This window comes from Juglans microcarpa x Juglans regia, chromosome 6D, assembly GCF_004785595.1.
Source record: "Juglans microcarpa x Juglans regia isolate MS1-56 chromosome 6D, Jm3101_v1.0, whole genome shotgun sequence".
Taxonomy (NCBI): domain Eukaryota; kingdom Viridiplantae; phylum Streptophyta; class Magnoliopsida; order Fagales; family Juglandaceae; genus Juglans; species Juglans microcarpa x Juglans regia.
This window is the reverse complement of record NC_054604.1, coordinates 20,345,549-20,368,199: the sequence shown is the minus strand read 5'-3', so window position 1 is coordinate 20,368,199 and position 22,651 is coordinate 20,345,549. Positions and strand designations below refer to the sequence as shown.

General features: G+C 37.4%; 1 protein-coding gene across 2 annotated transcripts; it reads left to right on the top strand.

The window, feature by feature from the left end:
* The first annotated feature begins 15,137 nt into the window (after positions 1-15,137).
* LOC121234111 (pectin acetylesterase 8-like) lies at positions 15,138-20,743 on the top strand. 2 transcript variants are annotated; one of them, XM_041129927.1, is made up of 14 exons: positions 15,138-15,421; positions 16,408-16,487; positions 16,662-16,783; positions 16,925-17,007; positions 17,361-17,490; positions 17,599-17,678; positions 17,789-17,875; positions 17,963-18,087; positions 18,194-18,254; positions 18,524-18,577; positions 18,659-18,736; positions 19,688-19,793; positions 20,089-20,234; positions 20,392-20,743. In XM_041129927.1, exons 2-14 carry the CDS (start codon positions 16,459-16,461, stop codon positions 20,518-20,520), a joined length of 1,230 nt encoding a protein of 409 aa, XP_040985861.1. In that variant the 5' UTR covers positions 15,138-15,421; positions 16,408-16,458; the 3' UTR covers positions 20,521-20,743. The 2 variants fall into 2 exon arrangements, with proteins under 2 accessions (XP_040985861.1, XP_040985862.1); XM_041129928.1 differs by having other exon boundaries at positions 15,140-15,421; positions 16,408-16,496.
* Positions 20,744-22,651: the final 1,908 nt, after the last annotated feature.

Below are 22,651 nucleotides of genomic sequence, written 5' to 3'. Positions count from 1 at the left end.
TAAATATTAAGAAAACATAACAATTTAATTTTCACAATTAAAAGATCATAAAATAACCCATTTAAAATATCCGATAATTATAAAATAAGAGAATAATTTTTTGAATTATTAAAAATAATCCTTCAGTGAAACTACACCAAAATACGGGGTGTTACATCCTCCCCCTTTAAAAAAATAATTTCGTCCTCAAAATTGGCAAAGTCAAACATAAGGCTAAGACAGGAATAAGATTCAACTAGGAGTAAACTTAAGAACATACCGCCAGAATCAATAGAACAGATACGTGTACTGCTCTCTCATGTCAGCTTCTCTCTCCCAAGAGAAATCCTGAGCCATCGGATCGCCCCACGACACCTTTACCAAAAGTATTGTCTTAGACCTTAACCTTTGATCTTTCCAATCCACAATCTAAGTCGGGGCAACTTCATAAGAAAGATTAGGCCGAAGTTCAATGCATTCAGAGTCGACAAAACGCGGCTCTAGCTGACAAAAACGCTTCTTCAAAGATGACACATGGAACACATCATGGACATCCCCAAAATAATCCGGCAGGGCAACTCTATAAGCAACTAGCCCAACTTTCTCTACAATCTGGAAAGGGCCAACATACCTCGGACTAAGCTTACCCTTCTTGTCAAAGCGCTTAACTCCCTTCATCGAAGAGACTTTAAGGTAAACCCAATTGCCTATCTCAAATGATAAGTCTCTTCTCCTTGTATCTGCATAACTCTTTTGGCGACTTTGGGCTTCTGCCATTTTAGTCCTTATAAATTGAACTTGGTCCTTCATTTCTTGAATTATCTCAGGCCCAATCAATTTACTTTCGCCGACTTCATCCCAACACAACGGTGATCTACACCTCCTCCCATACAAAGCTTCATACGGTGCCATCTGAATAGAGGAATGAAAACTGTTATTGTAGGCAAACTCAACTAGTGGCAGGTGATTCTCCCAACTCCCCTGAAATTCCAAGACACAAGCACGCAACATATCCTCAAGAGTCTGGATAGTACGCTCTGATTGGCCGTCTGTCTGTGGGTGATATGCAGTACTGAACTTCAACTTAGTGCCTAAAGCTGCCTGCAAACTCTTCCAAAAATGGGACGTGAACCGCGGGTCCCGATCTAACACGATGCTCTTGGGCACTCCGTGCAAACGCACTATCTCCTTAACATACAACCGAATCAACTTACCCAAAGAGTCAGTATTATTGATAGGCAAGAAATGGGCACTCTTGGTCAACCGGTCAACAATCACCCAAACTGAGTTCTTTCCACTAGGAGTCCTCGGCAAACCCACAACAAAATCCATAAAAATATCATCCCACTTCCACTCAGGAATAAGGAGAGGTTGAAGCCTACCAGTAGGCCTTTGATGTTCAGCTTTAACTTGACGGCACGTGTCGCATTTCTCGATAAACATGGCAATATCCACCTTCATTCCTTCCCACCAGTAATTTTTCTTTAAATCTCAATTCATTTTCGTGCTTCCTGGATGAACTGAATAAGGAGCTGCATGAGCCTCAACCAAAATTCGCTCCTTAAATTCTGAATCTCGGGGAATCACCCTACGATCCCGAAACCGAAGGATACCATCCTTATTCAGACTATAGTGCAAGGGTCCCTTAGACTGTCTGACTCTCTTTCTGATGGCCAACAACTTAGGATCCCTTCTTTGAATAGTCTTCAATTCTTCAAAATCCACAACCTGGACATCTAAAACAGAAGATAATAATTCTTCCTGCTGTGAACTTTCAATAAGGAGTCTCCTCATCCCGTAAAGGAGAGAATCCACATCTAATGACTCTACTTCTTCCACCTGTTGAGACTTCCTACTTAAAGCGTCTGCGACTAGATTCGCCTTTCCAGGATGATACTTGATCTCACATTGGTAGTCGCTAATCAGTTCTAACCACCGCCTCTGCCTCATATTGAGATTCTTCTGAGTAAACAGATACTTCAAACTCTTGTGATCGGTATAGACTTCATAGACTTCACCATACAGATAATGCCGCCAAATCTTAAGAGCAAAAACTATAGCTGCCAATTCCAAATCATGGGTGGGATAATTCCTTTCATGAATTTTCAACTGGCGAGATGCATAAGTAACAACTCGATCTTCTTGCATAAGAACACATCCCAACCCGAATTTAGATGCATCACTAAAAATCACAAATGGCTTGTGTGGCTTCGGAAGTGTCAAAACAGGTGCCGTTGTCAATCTTCTCTTCAACTCAAGGAAACTTCTCTCACATCTGTCAGACCAAACAAACTCAGCATTCTTTCTAGTCAAAGCAGTGAGAGGTCCAGATAGTCGAGAAAACCCCACCACAAATCTTCGATAATAACCGGCAAGTCCCAAGAAACTCCGTATCTCACGAACTGTTGAAGGGCGAGGCCATGACAGAACAGCTTCCACTTTACTAGGATCTACGGCCACTCCCTCCTGGAAAATCACATGTCCAAGAAATTTAACTTCTTCCAACCAGAATTCACACTTACTCAGCTTAGCATATAACTGATGCTCCCTTAATTTTCCAAGTGCCAAACGAAGATGACAAGTATGTTCCTCCACATCTAGCGAATAAATCAGAATATCGTCGAGGAACACCACCACAAAAGAATCCAAGAAAGGCCAAAACACCCTATTCATCAAATCCATAAAAGCGGAAGGGGCATTAGCTAACCCAAAAGACATCACCTTAAATTCATAATGCCCATACCTCGTCCTGAAAGCAGTCTTGGGCACGTCCTTATCTCTTATTCTCAACTTATGGTATCTTGATCTCAAATCAATCTTCGAAAAGACAGCTGCTCCCTGAAGCTGGTCAAACAAATCATCAATTCTAGGAAGAGGATACTTATTCTTGATAGTCAGCTTGTTAAGTTCCCGATAGTCGATGCACATTTTGAGTGTACCATCCTTCTTCTTGACAAACAAAACAGGCGCTTCCCACGGTGAAGTACTAGGTTGAATAAATCCTTTATCCACAAGTTCCTGCAATTGAGTCTTCAACTCTTTTAACTCAGACGGTGCCATACGGTAAGGAGCTTTATGCACAGGAGCCGCTCTAGGTTCCAAATCAATAACAAATTCCAAATCACGAACGGGAGGCAATCCGAGCAACTCGTCCACAAATACATCAGGGAATTCTTCCACAACCAGAATATCCACTAAAGACTTCTTCTCGGAGGGCGTAGACACCACTTGAACCAGAAAAGCATCTGCTCCACATGCTATGTCTCTCTTAGCTTGAATTGCAAATATAACTGCAGGTCTTGCTTTCAACTTGCTTCCCACGAATTCCAAATACTCTCCATCCGAGTTCTACAATTGATATTCGCAGAATATCAATGCAATCAATCTATACCTAAATTATGTCAAATCCAAGCAGCTTGAATACAATCAAATCCGCATCCAATGTCCTCCCACCAAAATCCAAAGGACAACCTAAAGCAACCTTGGAGCACCACACCAGCTCACTATTTGGAAGATTGTGATAACTGCTCGGTGACTAGATTGCACATCCGTGCAAAAGTAGCGGACACAAAAGATTGAGACGCCCCAGAATCAAACAAGGTACATGCATAAAAATCATACAGACAAACTCTACCTGAAGCAAATACATACACCAGATAAATAAAAAAACCAACTCACACCAAACATCAAATCCAACAATTAAATTAAAAGCATACCAATAATCACCCCAGCATCGCGGGTCTCTGGATCTCCATAATCCACATCACCAGGAGTCACAGCATATACTCGGGCCTGTACCAACTGTCTCTGGCCAGTCCTCCCGCCTCGACGACCTCCTCGTCCTCCTTGACTTCCTTGAGCTTGACTGGGACACTCACGAGCAAAGTGACCCGGCTAGCCACATCTAAAGCACTGGATCCCTCTCTGGCCATAGTCACCCTCATGGGCTCTATTACACCTGCTACAAACTGGAGCTCGACTTCCTGTACGAACCCCAGAGGCTGCCTGCGAACGGGCCCCAATCTGCTGAACAAACTTCTGCGGTGACCCAGAACTATTGCCCTCGCCAGCAAAACTCCGCCTCTTCTGGCCTGGAGGGGAGCCTACCACAAAAGTATTCTCCCGCTCTGCAATAGTGGCCAAATCTACTCATTTCTGAAAATCCACAATCTCTAGACAGGCCACTTGTCTGCGTATATCATGGCGCAGACCCTCCTGGAAATGCTCAACCCGCAACTCCTCAGTGGCAATGAGGTGAGTAGCGAATCGCCCAAGCTCCATGAATTTCCTAGCATATTGCTCGACCGTCATGTCTCCTTGTACCAAATTATTGAATTCCCGAGCCTTTTGTCGTCTCACCGCAACAGGAAAGAAACGGTCGTCGAACTCCTTCTTGAATCAATGTCAAGACACAACAGCAAAAGATCCCAACTCCATCTCTAAGAGTTGCCGCTTGGTCTGCCACCAGTTTGCCGCTTCACCTTGCAGCATATAGCTTCCATACAATACCATTTGGGCCTCCGTGTACCCACAAACCTCAAATGTTCTCTCCAGATCTTCTATCCACCTCCTAACTCGCAGTGGATCCTCCTCCCCAGTAAAGGCAGGAGTCTTATGCGCTAGGAAGCGCTCATAGGTGCACCCAACATGGACAGCTCTATTTAAATCTCCTTGCGGCGGTCGGAAATTCTGTTGAAGGAACTCAGTCATCCTATTCAACGCCCTCGCCATGGCGTAATTCCCATCACCTCTTGGTAACTCATCTTTGGGCTCATTAGCTTGCCTTCTTGGTCTCATCATCTTCCTGTCATAGCAATCTTTAACTCCGTTTAAATACCTGAACAAAATCAAACACCAAAACAAAGTAACATTGAAATAACTAAAATAAAGTAAAATATAATAATATAACATAAACAAAATAAATAACAAATCTAAATTAAAAGATTCCTTAAAATAAATAATTTAACTTATATTTTTAAAATAATATTTCTGGTACATCTCCTAAGGGACATGTGGGTTTACCTAGAGCCGAACGCTCTGATACCACTTGTGGGGCCCACGACCCCCATGTAAGGAGACACGGGAATCGAAACACCGGGATGATGACAACAGAGTCACACATCCCAACGTTAGTGCCAAGTGTGTGTACATGCAACGGTGTACAAAAACAACGCAGCGGATATTTAATACAACTAAGTACCAGAATTGTTAATACAATTTAAACAACCAGTTAAAAAGTTTAAAAATTATACAGTCATCCATAATAAATGTTTACAAGTCCCAACCAAAATACAAGTGATCCAATCACTCCTCGGGTGGAGCCGACTCCTCAGGCTCACCCTCATCCTCCTCTGCATCAAAATCTGCGTTACCACAAAATGGTACCGCAGGTAAGTATAACCCAAATAACCACAAGATAAAAATACATTAATGTTACTAACATGCATGCATATGATGAGATATGCATTAAATCCAAAAATACTATTTTTCCCGAAAATAGATATTTTTCAACATACGCCAAAATCTCATTTTGGCACAAAAACAATACTCTGTCATTTTCCCAGAAAATAACCCAATGTTCCATTAACCAATGCACCATGATCTCCCCTAGGGATCATCTGCACGTCCTGGCTTCGTAGCGATGCTCAGTTCCGCGCCCAGCGCGTTCGTGGCCAAGCAGCCACTACGCAATGAGCGATGCCCAGTTCCGCGTACAGCGCGTACGTGGCCAAGCATCCTCTAGCCCCCACCAGGAAAGGGGCCACGGAGTCGGCACGAGACCATCTCGTCCGATCCCATCGTCGCCCAGCGACAATCCAGGGGACGTCACTCAGTATGTTACGCTCCCGAGTGACCAGAGGAGCTCCACCGAGATAATACCTCATCTCGGCTTGGGGTCGTGATATACACGCACCCAAAATCCTTTAACACATGAAAACCCAATTTTCATAAAACACATGAACACGATGCATGTACACGAAAATCCAGTTTCCTTTACAAACATGATCATGCGAGCAATATGCTATGTACATGAACACCAAAACCAACAACCAATAATTCACAATACCAATCAATCACATAACTCCATCCATAGACCATCCAACTCCCGAACTCCTAGGACTCAGTCTGGCATGTCCAACCAACCAGATCACAATAACATGAGTTAGTGTAAAAATATATTTAAATCACAATAGTTCTTTAGAAAAATACTTACAATGCTATATAATAATTTTCCGAGGATCACGGGTGCGCTCGAAGTGGAAAAATAGCTATCGAATAGTGTAAAATACACTGTGGCCGTGGGTCACAGATACCCACTTTTCAACGGTGACAAACGAAGACCCAAATTTGATAGAGTAGGGCCTAAGGAGGTCAGTGAAGCTAGTGGTCGTGGTGGTTTGCCGTGGGTTGCGGCGCAATGGGTGTTTTTAGGCTAAAAATGTCCAAAACGAAAATGGAGTTGGATGTGCTTCACCGGTGACGAATCGGAGGTGGGGTTGGGTCCAATGGGTTGCTAGGAGGTCGAGGATGATGTGGTGAAGAAATGGTGGCCGGAGGTGGCGCGACGGCGGCGCAGTGGTGCAAGGAAGGCCGCGGCTTCAAGGGGTTCGTGGTGGCTAACGACGGCACAAGGGAGGCTGAAATTGGAGGGGTGAGGTTGCCGGCCGGTGGGGAGCACGATGGGGTGGGCGGTGTCGCGCATGGCGGCGCGACGAAGACGGCCTGGGTGAAGAACGGGTGCACGGCGAGAGAGAAAGAGAGAGAGAGAGAGAGAGAGAGAGAGAGAGTTGCACGCGGGAAAGAAGCCAGGAGAGAAAGAAAAAAAGAAAAGAAAAGAAAGAAAAAGGAGAAAAGAAAAATGAAGAGAAAGAAAAGAGGTCCAGTCCTCACATCTTGGGTCACAGAAAATGATCTAACGAAAATGATTTTTAAAACAGCAAATCAATTAAATTAAATTAAACGTAATGATACAATGAAAATAAAATAATTAAATATCACAATCAATTAAATTAAAAGAAGAACAATTTAAATGTACAACAGTAAATAAATATTAAGAAAACATAACAATTTAATTTTCACAATTTAAAGATCATAAAATAACCCATTTAAAATATCCGATAATTATAAAATAAGAGAATAATTTTTTGAATTATTAAAAATAATCCTTCAGTGAAACTACACCAAAATACGGGGCGTTACAACTGGACTTAATTTTGATATGCATAGCCCAAGTACTTTATGCTTTAGATCGCATTAAAAAAATGATATGATTTTTTATATAAGTCTATGCTACTTAGTATTTCAAACATGATGATTATCCAATGAAGTTGGGATGTTTTAGTTATTCTGGCATATTTTTCACCTTAACCTTTTATCTTCGTTGCGATTATTGCATACTACTAGTTACATACTAGGATGCATTGCATATTAACTGTCATGAACAAGGGTATGTAATATTGTATTGCATATCACGACGCTCTAAGTCTCCGTTCTATCCCAAGCGGGGATTGGGGGCGTCACAGAAGCCATCCTCAACATATCCCCACCTTGGAGCATAAATGAAGTACAAAGGCTAGCTGGGCAAATATCCGCCCTCAATAGGTTCGTATCGAGATTAACCGACAAACGTCTACCTTTCTTCAAAGTCTTGTCGAAAGCAAATGCATGGGATGGTGAGTGCAACCAGGGGTTCAAAGCTCTCAAGAAAAACCTGACGAGCCCGATGCTCCCCAGCCAACCTCGGTGCGGAGAAACGTTGACATTGTACCTAGCAGTCTCCCCTCAAGCAACTTCCTCAGCGTTGGTACACGAAGAAGAGGGGGTCAAAAAGCCAATTTACTACACCAGTCGATCATATCGGGGGCCAAGGCTAGATACTCATGCAAAAAACAGCTGGCCTTTGCACTGGTAGTAACTACGCACAAGCTGTGTCCGTATTTTCAAGCTCACCCAGTACGGGTCCTCACTGAAACCCCTCTAAAGAAGGTTTTACAATGACCGAATGCCTCAGGGCGGCTTATGAATTGGGAGCTGAGTGAGTTCGACATTGACTACGCTCCACGAAACACCATAAAAAGGGCAAGTATTAGGGAATTTTGTAGCTGGATTCACCGACTTCCTGGCAGAGAACAATAATGCACCTCCTATAAAGCCCTGGCAAGTATTCATTGACGGCTCGTCTTGCCGAGCTGGAGGGGGAAGTAGGGGTGCATATCGTGGCATCCAAGGGAGAATAACACAATTATGCCATTAAGTTTGCATTCAAAAAAACGAATAACGAGGCGGAGTACGAGGCGCTACTTTCAGGATTACAAGTGGCCTCTAGGCGCCACCAAGATCGAAGTATGGGCCAATTCTCAAGTAATGGTGAATCAAGTGCGAGGGGAGTTTGCTGTAAAGAGCGAGAAGTTGAAGAAATATCTAGCATTGACAGAGGCTGAACGCCCCCACTTCAAGTACTTTTAAATTCAACAAGTGACAAGGACAGAAAATCAAAAAGCGGACAAGTTGGTGCGTGTCGCGTTTGGACAAGAGAACTCCCCCTGCCAGAAAATACAATGACCCGAACAATGGAAGTACCTGTTGCGAGAATCGAAGTAATGGAAATACGGTCCGAAGCCCCAGATTGAGCGGAAGACATAATTAGATACTTGGAAACCAAAGAGATACCCGAGGACCGACAGGAGGTGTGGAAAATCAGAAATAGAGCGGCACGCTACATTATGATCGAGGGAGTCCTATATCTTTTGGGTCACTCGATGCCTCTCTTAAGGTGCATCTCCCCTGGCGAAGTGTACTACGTGTTAGTAGAAATACACAAAGGAACTTGCGAGAATTACTCTGGAGGACAAGCGTTAGCTAAAAAGGTGATGAAAATGGGCCATTACTGGCCTCAGGCCCAGCGAGATGCCAATGACTATGAGCAGAAGTGTTGGAAGTACCAAGAGTACAACAGGATGCCCCATTGTTCACTGAAGGAGTTGACGTCAATCATGTCGCCTTTGCCTTTCACCCAGTGAGGAATCGACTTGGTCGGATCACTCCCCTTGAGTAGAGGGGGAGTCAAATTTGTCATGATGACTGTGAACTATTTCACCAAATAGGTCGAAGCTGAGGCCTTAGTTACTATCACGACGAGCAATATCATTGATTTCTAAGGAAGTCAGTAGTTTGCAGATTTGGCTTCCCACGCACCATCATATTGGATAATGGAAGGCAGTTCAATTCTGATCACTACTACAATTGGTGTCGGGAATTGCGGGTCGAGTTTCTATACTCATCCTCGGGACATCCTCAGTCCAATGGGCAAGGCGAGACGACCAATAAAATGCTGATGAGAATGCTCAAGAAGTGGCTCGATGCCAGAAAGGGGGCGTAGGAAGAAGAGCTCCCCTCCCTTAAGTGGGCTTACCTGGTCATAGTGAAAACGCCGACCGAGGAAACCCCCTTCACCCTCACGTACGACCATGAGGTGATGCAACAAGTAGAGACCGGAATCTCCACCAACAAAGTTCAGCACTTCGAACAAGAGTCCAATAACAGGCGGCTAATAGAACAACTTGACCTAATGGAAGAAATCTGACTAGAAATCGAGATCAAAACCGCATCCAACAAAAGAAGAGCCGAGAGATGCCTTAACAAATGCATGCGGCCAAGAATATTCAAGATCGGAGACCTCATACTTAAAGAGATAGGAACAACGACGTGAGATGAGGGAAAGCTAGGCCCCCAATGGGAGGACTCTTACGTGGTCGTCGCCACTAATCACCCGGGCGCATACCTCCTGAGAGATTCCCAAGGAAACAAGCTGGCATACCTATGGAACGTTGAGCATCTACAGAAATATTGTTGCTAATTCGATTTTATTATTATAAATTTGTATGTACTCATGCACCAGTTGCGGGCCTTAATAAAAGAAGTCTTTATGTTTCAATGGCTAATTTTAGGGACATAACACAACCCATCAAGCAAACTTCGCTCCAAACGCATCAACAAAGTCAACTCACTAAACGGGAACTCCATCAACAATTTACCTCCCTACGAGGTGAAAAGGGAAAGGTAGGCTTAAAAGGTTGCCTTGTCCCTCTTGCAGGAAAGTGCGAGTCAGCCCTTGACCACCCGAAGACAAAGATTTACCTTTCTCGTTAGCGCCAACAAGTGGGAGCAGGTTCAGTAACAAAATTGCTTGAAAAATTTACCTCCATGTGGGGTACCATAAGGAAAAATAGGTTTAAAAGGTTACCTTATCCCTCCCACAGTGGATAGTGGGATCAGCTTCCCGGCTACCCAAATAACTTACCTCGACCCCTGTTACAACAAAGTGTGGAATCAGCAGCACCTTGCCCAAACTTACCATTTCCTGTGATGTTAACAAGCGGGAACAGGTCCAGAACAAACTACCCGAACAACTTACCTTCCTATGAAGGATGATAGGCGAGCAGGTGACTCAGCCTCCTCGTCCGAGAGAGCGAGACCGGCCCCAAGGCAGCTTGAATAACTTACCTTGACCCCCATCACGGCGAAGGAGAGAATCAGTCACATCGCTGGCCGAATTACCTTCTCACAGGGCAACAGAGGGAAATGTAGGTCTAAAGGTTGCATTATCCTTCCTAAGGCAAAGTGCGGGTAGTCCTCAACTACCCAAAAGAAAAAGCTTTTACCTTCCTCGTGAGAGTCAATGAGAGGGAATGGGTTCAGTAATAAACTACCCGAACGACTTACCTTCCTGTGGGATACCATAGGGAAATGTAGGCCTAAAGGTTGCCTTGTCCCCCCACAGTGGAGAGCAGGATCAGTCTCGCGGCTACCCGAATAACTTACCTCGACCCCCATTACGAGGAAGTGTGGGATCAGTGCCAACCTGACCCTAAATTACCCTTTCCTACAGTGTCAATGGGTAGGAGCGGGTCCAGCAACAAACTGCCCGAATGACTTACCTCCCTACGAAAAGCTACAGGCTGTTGAGCTCCATTTATAGAGCTATAGCAGAGCCACGCTGCATTAAAGAAGGTCTGACAATAGAAGAAAAAAAAAAAAAAAAGGCATGGACTTGGTGGAGACAAAGGCGATTTCCTCCCCACCCCCCAACAAAAAAAACCACGGTATAAATAGCCAACCCAGGTACGAAAAAAGCTCTCTGATTCCTAGACTCTTTTATTTATTTATAAACTTTAAAGAATATTTACTAACTTTAGTATTGGAGGTTACTCGGCCCTAAGGCTGCTCTCTCAGAGTTACATTACTCTCCATCTTTTGCAGGCATGTTTCCGAAGACTTGAGTTGTAGGAGCTTGGTCCAAAAGCATGCGAAACACGACACAATGAGTATAATTTTTCTACAACAATACTAAGTGACACATTTCCCTTCCATCTATTCCCAAGTAATGTGATAGAGTCTAAGGGTGCTACCTGCATTGCCTGGACGGGAGGCCACCGGCTCCGTCTCCTGCCCCCACATTGAGGGGGAAGGAGAGTTGGTTTCCTGGGGCTTAGCCCCACCCTCCGTGGGCGGGCAGGTGCCCTCATCGACATGTTGAGAGTGGATTGCCCCCACCATTGTCCGACCACCCACTGCCAAACCAGTGCTGACAACCAACTGAAATACAAAGAAAAAAAATCCAAAATTCAAGATAAAACTCAAGTAAAGAGAGAAAGACAGTGCAGGGGAGGGGAGGGGGTTTAACTCTTAAATTAAAGATAATGTAAAATGATAACGTTTCATTCATAAATTATTTTTTTATTAAATAATAAATATGACACATCTTATATAATATAACGAAAATGAAATGATAATTTATGAATATCTTCATTTTAAAGTATATTTATATAAGAAATTCTAAAAAAAAAAATTGTGGACAAAATTTAACACGGACATAACATGAGAACCCTTTATTGCTTTTGTTTTTTTCCTTTTATTTTATCACCGACAGAATTAGGTATTGAAGCTAGACTTGATAAATGATGTCAGACAGACAGTCAGAGTATTGTCATTTTTTTTTTTTTTTTATGACTAAAATGGTTTCAAATTCTGTCTGGAGTTGAACATTGTTTGAGAATACAAATATAATAGAAACAATAATTAAAGGAATAAAGTTGAAGTCCTTGAAAGTCAAATGGAAAGTACTGGAGACCGAGAGAGACTGACAAAAGTGATAAAAAAAACAGAGAAATTAAACAGGCAGCCACAAAGCCATGTGATGGGCAGACAACCAGCCAGCTAAGAAGTAAGAAGCCGTGTTTCCCTTTCGTTGCCATTTCTTATCGACCTTTTTTACTGACCACAGCTGTCTTCGAGACCTGGGATGATAGTGATACTGTCGGTGTTACCTTTTCTTTCCCCCCTTTTTTTCTCCAGTTCACAATATATATATATATATATAAATGTTTTAGGATTCGAATTTGATTTCGAATAGAATTTTTTTATTTAATAATTAAGAAAATATTTTTTTCTTGATATTGTAAATTTTTTTATTTTTTTAAAATATTTATGATAATTAAAAAAAGACATGAAGAAAAAGAAAAATAAAAAAATTTCTTCTACCTTTCAATGGGTTCTCGAGCTATATTTCTAGGGAGTTGATAGATAAATACAATACTACATATTATATGAGCGATGCTACTCCTACCGCTGGAGCTCCCGTTGGCTCCTGCTAGTTGTTTTAGGATGATTTTGTTTTTTGGTATTTTTTTATATGTATTTTTTAATATATTTAAATATATTTTAAAAAATAAAAAATATAATATTATTAAAAAATACTTACTTAATCATTAAGTAAAAAATAATAAAAATAAAAAATAAAAAACTTATAGTGATAAAAACTAGAGGTATAAACTAACGATAAGAGTAGTATTTTTCATATTATATATGTGATACAATTTAATAATAAAAACAAAAATAAAAAATAAAAAAATTAATTGACGTAGAAAGTTTTTATGGTACCAATTATTGTGCGTATCAAATCCAAAAGTATAAACGGAAAGTTCCACCAATATTTTCAATTTTTTTTATGAGTATATATATAAAAAAAAAATATAACTTTTAAACTATTTTCAACTATAATAACTCATTCATAAGTCAAAATCATTAAATTTTAAATAATTACAATACACATATTTCAACAAAATTATAGAATAACTAAATATGACCGTAAGAAAATTATTTATACAACCAAAACCATTTTTAAGCAACAAATCCATCAAATTTCAAAACTTCCAATCTCAAGTGACTAATTCGAATTCACTCTAAAATTTTTGATTCAAAAGTTATAATAAACTTTTTACAACTCTAAAAAATATATAAATTAAAGTAGTGAATTGACACGTGCTTATTAAGTAACAACTATTTTTTAAAACAAATGTTGAAGACATACGATATGAGCAAAAACTAAACAATTTGGTAAAAAGAATTAAAAATGTTATGTGTGTTTTTGCTGTCCCATTTAGATGTTGAGATAGTTTTATCTTATTTTATCTTATATCATCTCAACTCTATATCTAAACATCACTTAAATATAAATACTTTTCAATTTTAAATCTTAAATTTTTTTTATCTAATTATTAAATTTTTTCTGAAGTTTCTAACTAAATATAAAAAATAATTAATTTTTTCAAATAAGGGCTCCTAGCGGATCCCTAACTTTTCAATTATTTTCCTTTTTTACAATAAGTATGCAAGATTTGCGCAGACTAAAATCTAAAACTCTACCCAACATTATTTTAAGAGTGGGTCTACACTCACTGCTGGGGGCTCCTGTTAGATCAAATTGAAAGTTTATTTTTTTATTTTTTTATAATATTATTTTCTTAATAGTTTTAAATATTTTTTAAAAAACAAAAAAAAATTAATAATATTTTAAATAATATTTTCTTAACTCCTAAGTTAAAAAAAAAAAAAAAAGGGGGGGGCTCCCAGCGGATTCCTAACTTTTTCCTTATTCTAATTGTAAAAGTTACCCGATGATCAAATCTTAATTGGTAAGGTAAAGCAGGGGGTTGTTGTCCAAAGTTTTTTTTAATATAAATCATACCGATTATGTATTTTTCTTGAAATTTAAACTAATTATTAAATATATCTCAATTTCATCGTAATAGAGAGCGTGACTTAACATATATTCAAAAGTAAGATTGAGAATAATAATTTTTTTTTTTCTCTAAAAAAGAGTATGGACCAATCACATTTTAGTAAATCAAATATTAATTGGATGACAGCTTAGATAGAATCATGATGGAACCGGACCTAACAAGAGATTTATGAGCGTCTTTTAACCGGTCCTACTCCAACTTTTCGCCGTCAATCACACACTCAAGATGTGTAGGTAGACGTCCATCACTAGTCCCACTCCTCACGAATCATCTTCTTCCACGTAGTGAGCTCGTATCCAATTTACTCCATGTTTGAATCACAAAATTATATACTATTTACTCTAACAATAAATAGTAAAATAATTTATGGATGATAATAAAATAATTTAAAATAATATATTTTATAAAATTTTAAAAAATAAGATAGAAAAGTTTAAATAAAAATATTAAAAATTTAAAATATATATTTTTAATATTATTTTTACTTTAGTATTTGAAAAAGTTAAGTTATTTTTTATATTTTATTTAAAATTTTAAAAAAATTATAATGATTAGATAATGATTAAATGAAAAAATTAAAAATTAAAAATTTAAAAAATATTTATATTTGTGATATTTAAATATTAATATATTGAGATGAGATGAAATGAATTGAAAGATTTTACTATCTAAACTAGCTTGATCCAAGTTTATAATAAGAAAATATTTATTTAACATTTTTTTATATTATATTATAATGCATTATTAAATAATAAATTTATAAATAAAATATAATAAAAACTTTTTAATTGTCTAATATAATATTATAAGATAATAATAAAATATTAAAATTGAGATCACGAGTATTATTACTCTCATGATAAGGTAGGTGTGGGAGTCGTCATCCTGACTTTCTGAGTTAGCTCAAAACAGAAGCTGTCTACTTCCGAGTTCCGACATCGTCCACTCATTTATTACGTTACGTAATAACACTCAAACAGTAAAGATTCGTTACGGGAGATTCGAGTCGGGTTGGCCCACAAGCCCGACCCACGCACACGCAAATAAACTAATCCGATTGAGTGAGTAGTAAGAATGAGTGTCGGTTCTTGGGTTCGCTGCTCGAACCGTGGGCGTCTAAGCATTTGCTTCGGATGTGTGTTTTTGTCTATATAAAGCATTTCTGTGAAAAGCATTCGTTACTCCTCGTATAAGCTACCGCCAGTTCTTTACCCTTCCATTGCTTTCTCCTCTCTCTCCCAGTATTTGACATGGTTTTAGCTTTCAGTTGGCAGCTCTAGGAAGCAATATCCTGAACTGGGTTTCATGCACATTCTCTCAAAACTAGCTGGTTCAGGTTCCCTCCTATTTTTCTAGTTCAGGTACAGGTTATGATTCGTGAAATATGTACTGCATTTTATGACAGTTGGGTTATATGTAGGTACTGCTTTTGTTCATAGATTTGGTTCATTTTCTGATCGTAAGTTATTCATCTAAGGGAAAGAAAAAGAAAAAGAAATTCATTAAGTGGATTTAAATAGGCGAAGTAATAGAAAATATTTTAATAATCAACTCCAATATATCACTAATTTTTCTTTCATGTATGAGATTTGGACGAAGGATGAGCAACTCTATCTTTGGTTAGAATGGCATGTGTCGTGTCAATCTAATATATGATTACATCAGAGATAACAATGAAATTCTTCTGCTATACCTTTTTATTGTTTTTTCGTTTTCTTTTTTGCACATATATTTATATATCTTGTTGATCTTTCTTTTCCACATTTTTTTTTCACATTTTTGGATGTTCTACTGTTATAAACGGGGAAAGGGTGAAGAAAACTCTCTTCTTATTGATCTTGCAGAGTTTCTTTCCTTCAAATCAAGTATCAAACTCTACGGGGTAATAATATTATGTTACCACACCATGATGTATCTGGCATCTAGAAAGGATAGTTTGAATTTAAATTCAATAACCTTTACAATATAAAAAGGTTAGATTTAGTTGGTTGAGGCTGCCTCGTTTGTTTTCGTAAATGAGATTAAATGAATTAAGATTAAAGTTAAAGAGTTGAATAAAATATTGTTAGAATATATTTTTTTACTATTATTTTTTGTTTTAAGATTTGAAAAAGTTGAATTGTTTATTTTATTTTGTGTGAAAATTTGAGAAAATTGTAATGATTAGATGAGATGAGATGAGTTCAAATAAGTTGTGAAAGCAAATGAGGCTAACTTGTGATTCTTTTGTTATGTTCGCAATTGGATTTTGGTTTTGTGTAACTCAGTATATTACACTAATTTTTTATTTCGTTTTTTAAGAGGGAAGAGGATTATTTATTTATGGTTACTCTCTTGTAAATTCTAGGATATCCCTATCAAAAGAAATAGAGGGTTCAGAAATTTTTGTAGATGCTTAATGTCTTTGTTATTTCAACCTAAGAGGAAGTGACTCAGGTTTATGCTTATTCTATTTATATTTAGGAACGAATTATGTGATAAATGCATTAAGCTTCTTGTTGGTCAATTTATTTTCTACAGATGATCCTGACTGAAGTGATCTGTTTTTTTTTTTTTGTTTCCCTTGTTTTATCTCGACATTTGTCAATATTTTCTGTGCAGAATGGCGTTTGCAATATTAGCCCAATGTATAAACCTTCTATTATGTGCCTTGCTACTGCTCAAAACAGAAGGCTTTAATGTGGGAATTACTTATGTCGAGAATGCTGTAGCAAAAGGAGCCGGTAAGAAACTCATTTCAAAATAAATTGATTAGAATTGAGCCTTTATTCTGTTCCTTTCAGAATTCAGTCCTTCCCCATAAAATAATTGAACTCATTCAAATCTTTGTTTCATTGTGTTTTTGAATTTGACCTGTTCTGCAGTTTGTTTGGATGGAAGTCCGCCAGCTTACCACTGGGATAAGGGATTTGGTGCAGGAGTGAACAATTGGTTGGTTCACTTTGAGGTTTGTCCGTTTGTCATACCCTATTTATTTGATTTTTTTTTTAAACCAAGGAAACAGAGGCATAATGCTAGAACAGATTGCCAATAGAAAGAAGAAAAGGGGAAAATGCTTCTACTGAAATAACTTTTCTGATGCCAAATTAGTACAATAATTCCAATTCTTCATGGGCTAGACAAAGCTGAATATTGTATGCTTGTTTACATATTATGATATTCGAATGTTACAATTTCTTCCAAATGTAGTTCTCAAGGGCTTTAACGGTCTTGTTTTGTTGAATTCTTATGTTATCTAATACATTTCTATTATTTAGATATTTATTTTTTTGACCATTGCGTCTTTGCTCTGATTCACAGGGAGGTGGATGGTGCAACAATGTCACCACTTGCCTTTCTCGTAAGAGCACTCGTCTAGGTTCATCTAAGGAAATGGTCAAGGAAGTTGCTTTCTCTGGCTTACTGAGTAAATTTCAAAAGTTTAATCCTGGTATGACTTAATAGTTCACTTATTTAAATATCGCTTCAACTTGTATGATCTTCCATTCTCCTTAGCTTTGCATTCTAATGTGATTAAAAAAACTGTTTTAATATCCAGACTTTTACAACTGGAACAGAATCAAGGTTAGGTACTGTGATGGGGCATCATTTACTGGCGATGTGGAAGCAGTTGATCCAGTAAGTTATTCGAAACTCTGAAAGTTTTAATTTTGGGGGAAATCCTAATTCCACTGTATCCTATGTTTTTTGTATTTGTTGGGTTTTTAACTGGCTAATAATTTGATCAGGCAACTAACCTTCACTTCAGAGGAGCAAGGGTTTGGCTTGCTATCATTGAGGATCTGTTATCGAAAGGAATGAGAAGTGCTGAAAATGTATATCTTTATAATCATTTGTTGATTATAATTTATAACCCTCCTCAAATCATCATTCCTATAACTCATTAGGACTTGTAACTACAGGCTATTCTCTCCGGTTGTTCGGCTGGTGGATTGACTTCTATTTTGCATTGTGATAACTTCAGAGCTCTTGTACCTATAGGTGCTAAAGTTAAATGCCTGGCGGATGCTGGTTACTTTATCAACGCGTAAGCTCATATTCTTCATCTTCCATCTTGACTTCATCATCATCCAGTACAGAGTTGGCTTAAGTTGCGCATTTACGTGATTTGACACCAAAACATTGTGCAACAGGAAGGATGTTTCTGGAGCACAACACATTGAAGCATTTTATAGTGAAGTGGTTGCGACACATGTATTCATGCTCTATCTCAGATGATTTAACTTGTGTTTTGCAATTTTATGGTTTTAGCTCTCTATACTGCTACAGGCAGTTTAACTTTTGCGTTCTTTTTTCAGTGGCTCAGTTATTGAAATCTCTCTCTCTCTCTCTCTCTCACACACACACACAATGTCAAGCAGGAAAATAAACATAACTATAGGGCTCCTCCATTTTTTAAAGCTTGCATTTATTCAGAAAGCAAAACCTGATTCTTAAAATGAGTGTGTTTGTTTTTGGTGTAGGGTTCAGCGAAGAATTTACCTTCTTCATGCACCTCAAAAATGAGACCTGGGTTGGTAAGTGCACCTATTGTGTTATTACCTTGCACCTCACCATTTCCTCTTCAGTGTTACCACTAACTCTAAACTCTATTGCAGTGTTTCTTTCCCCAAAACATGGTACAGCAAATCAAAACACCAATATTTCTTGTAAATGCAGCCTATGATTCATGGCAGGTGAGCTCATTCTATTTTGAGATGAATGACTGTTTATTGCCATTCTTTCAAATTTCATACATCGAGTTCACCATTCTTCCTCTGGTTCTAGACTCTTCCTTGAAATTTTTGTGACTTACCTTGAAATTTGTACATATGATAGGTTCCATTACCTTAGTAAAGAAATTAATGTATAAACTGAAATTAGAAAACCTGCCACGTTAACTAGGTTTAAGACTAGAATTACCAGTCCATTTCTTGACCCCAAATAATTAAATTAAATGGGGGTTAACATTGTCCGGCTGTCCTTCATTTTCAGAGGATAGGAACTTCTTAGCAGCACTGCTGAAGTACTTTAACTTTGATGAAAACAGCTTCAAATAGGAGGAAAGATTTTATAGATGATATTTGAAGCTATAAATAATTCAGTTTCTAGTTTCTACTATTATTCCATTATTTATTTCATGCCATTTTTGCTTGATAAAATTGGAGCCCGAGGCCAAGTGTTAATTCACCCAGTCCTTTTCCACCTGACCTAAGGCGCTGGTTTAGACCTATGGTTATTAGGGAGAAAATAGTAATTTACTTTCTCCCTAAAAATGTTTATATCTTTTGTTGCGCATTTATCAAATTTGGTCTGGTTTAGACCTATGGTGGTGGTGAACTTTGTATTATGATCTCGACTTTGGGCTCTGTTATGTCAGGTAGTTCAATATCACCAGGTATATTTGTTTGAAATTGGAGGTGTTTCTTTTGCTAACATCTTGACACCAGAATCAAATGAGATTTGAAGATGGTTTTGTCCACCTTTAATTCGCTTTTGTGACTGTTTTAGCAAATATCTGTGACCTAAATACTGATGATAAAATGTAACATATATTTATAAATTTTTTTTGTATTTATTTATATAAATTTAGTGGTACCCTTCTACCTTTCATATATTGAATGCCTGAACTCATTGTTCTTTGTCAGATAAAAAACATTTTGGCGCCTGGTGTTGCTGACCCCCATGGCCATTGGCATAGCTGCAAACTTGATATAACGAACTGCTCACCCACTCAATTAACTACCATGCAAGGTGAATACCAGAATCTCCTAAATTCCATTAAACAATTCTTCAAAGAGGCAATCAAAGAATCCTTCAAGAATACCATATCATCCTAATAACATTTTATAGTTTTTAGGATCATGGAATGCTCTCTATTTATCGAAAATGGATCATGAAACGTTCTCTAAACCCTTAATGCCATTTGCACAAATACTTCTAGGAAACAACCTAGAACGGCATTTCTATATGATAAAGTACATCATCATTGATAATAACAACCCGCTTCGGGAGATTTTACTAATTATATCTAGATGTTTATTTTCAGATTTCAGGATGCAATTTTTAAGTGCGTTGAATGGACTGGGCACCTCTTCATCTAGAGGATTGTTCATTGACTCTTGCTATGCCCACTGCCAAACTGAAATGCAGGAGACATGGTTAAGGGATGATTCTCCATTGCTGGGTAGAACAGTAAGATACATCTCTATCTTCTCCATTTGTTTATCATTTTTTCTGTTGATTATTACAACTTGCTTAATTTTACTCTTATCTTTTTCACTGCTTGCTTTTCCAGTTTCCCTCTGCAGAAACTAATTCCATTATTCTATGAAACAAAAATGTTCTGCAGACAATAGCAAAGGCAGTTGGAGACTGGTTTTATGACCGAAGTCCATTCCAAAAGATAGATTGCCCTTATCCTTGCAATCCCACTTGCCACAACCGTGTTTTCGATCCTAAGGAACTCTCAGAATTATAGATGGATTTGGTAGCTATCAGTTGAAGAGAAAAAGAAAAAGGGAAAATTAATGATTGATCAAGTCTTCTGAATAAGCAAAAGGCACCACTTCACTAAACCTGTGTGTTGGGTGTCTTCCATGGTTATTGTATTCGGTTATTATTCCCAATAAAAACAATGTACCCAAAGTTGATTATGCTCTGAACATCTTTCATTTAAAGTATTGGAGTACTCTTTTAATTTATTTTTCAATGTTTAATTTGATATTTTTTTTAAAAAAAAATAATGAAATTATAAATAGATTTTTTTTTCTCTGTTAAATTATGGAGGTGGAGGCAAGCTAAATGTGGGCTCCATCTGAGTCATGTAAGATCCAGGAAGGCTCCCCACATGGCACTCAAGATTTTTGACTTCCTGTTCTCATTGTTTATAGTTATTCTAAGTGAAATATAGCAAGAAAAGACCCTTTACTTAATATTCTAAATGTGAAGCCATTAGTCAAACTTTGATCCCCTAGCTTTATTTATATTTAAGTGCTGCTAGGGTGCCGTCAAGCTAGGGTGCAAAATTCACTTTTTCAATTTTTTCAATTTTTTTATTTAAATTTTTTAATATTTTTTAATATTTTTATAAAATATAAAAAAATATTAATACATTAATAGTTATTTTTTTAATTAGTAAGTATAAAATAAATTAAAAAATATTAAATATATAAATAGTCAAAATGAATAAATAAAATAAAGAGATAAAATAATATTATTCTTTATATTTATTGGTTGTTTGAAAAAGTGGAGGTTTGGAATCTACAGAAGGGACTTTTCCCCAACCTATGCATGGTGTTGGTCTCGATCTCGCCTGGTGGTGCCCATCTCCATGATTATTGACTCATCATTGCTTTCGGCTTTAGTTGGAGGGCCCTCCCTCCCATTGAGTCGAGTATTAAAAATGTAAGATTGATACTACCAAAGCAAGACTTCTAGAATTTGTTATTGTAGCGATCCGGCCAATAATTTTAAAGTAGGAATATTAATAATTTTATTGGGATTAAATTATATATAATGAATTATATTGGATAAGTCTACGAATTATAAATTATTGAGATTGATTAAGAATTTTAATTAAGTTCAATAATTAAGTTAAATTATATTTATTATTTATTGAATAAGTTAAATTCTTTTTAAAATTTAAAAATCGATTATTAGAAATTTATTTCAATTTATAATTATCACTAATTGAAGTCTCCTATGCATTTACAGTCACTGTCAATCTTATATTAAATTTCAAACTATAAATTCAAACTTTAAATGAGCTGTTAGATCATATTTTTAAATTTCAAACTCTTCTTAGATGATCGAGATCGATTTTTCAACAGATTTGTGTCACTAAGTTTATTAATTGAATCTAACTCGAACTCATCGGCACTTTTTCTCAATTTTCTCTATAAATATATTACATTCCGTATGTTATTTTGACAAATCATAAATTTTTATAAATGTAATGGCTGAACCCAAGATACATAATCCAGCACGGTGCGTGTCCTACGCCAATAATTGACTATCTCTTTTCTCTTACAACATCTCTCATGTTTTCTCTCTCCCTCCCTCTTTTATTTTTGTTTTCTCTCAAGCCAACGCCTGGCCTGTCGATTTCTTTTTCTTTCTCACAGTGAGCCCTTGCTTTAGCTTTCCTAGGGAACCTTGCTTTAATTTTCTTTGGGTGCCGAACTCACTTGCTAAATACCTCTTTATTGCTTTCCTTCTTTTGACATCTCGTTTGTTTTTTATAACTCTTATTAACTCGTTTTATTTAATAATTACAATTTTTTTAACTTTTTACATAAAATAAAATAATCAATTTAACTTTTTCAAATTTTAAAATATAAATAATATTAAAAAAATATATTATAATAATATTTTATTTAACTTTTAATTTTCATTTCAACTCAACTCAACTCATTTATCTTATCTGCAAAAACAAACTATATCAAATCTCTCAATTGCTTTACTTATCTTGACACCAAATATTTATATTAGAAGGCAATGCAGTTAGGGTATAAGAAAAAATAAAAAGCTTCTTGCCGTGCATGTGCCTTCCCAATAGACATGTCGTGTAGCCTCCCATCACAAAACATGTCAGATTTCGTTGCCCTTCC

Coding starts and splice junctions, on each gene's coding strand:
- LOC121234111 (XM_041129927.1), top strand. CDS start 16,459: ATGTCTTTGTTATTTCAACCTAAGAGGAA. Junction 17,679..17,788: donor ATGTGGAAGCAGTTGATCCA/GTAAGTTATTCG, acceptor TAATTTGATCAG/GCAACTAACCTTCACTTCAG. Junction 18,088..18,193: donor GCTGGTTACTTTATCAACGC/GTAAGCTCATAT, acceptor ATTGTGCAACAG/GAAGGATGTTTCTGGAGCAC.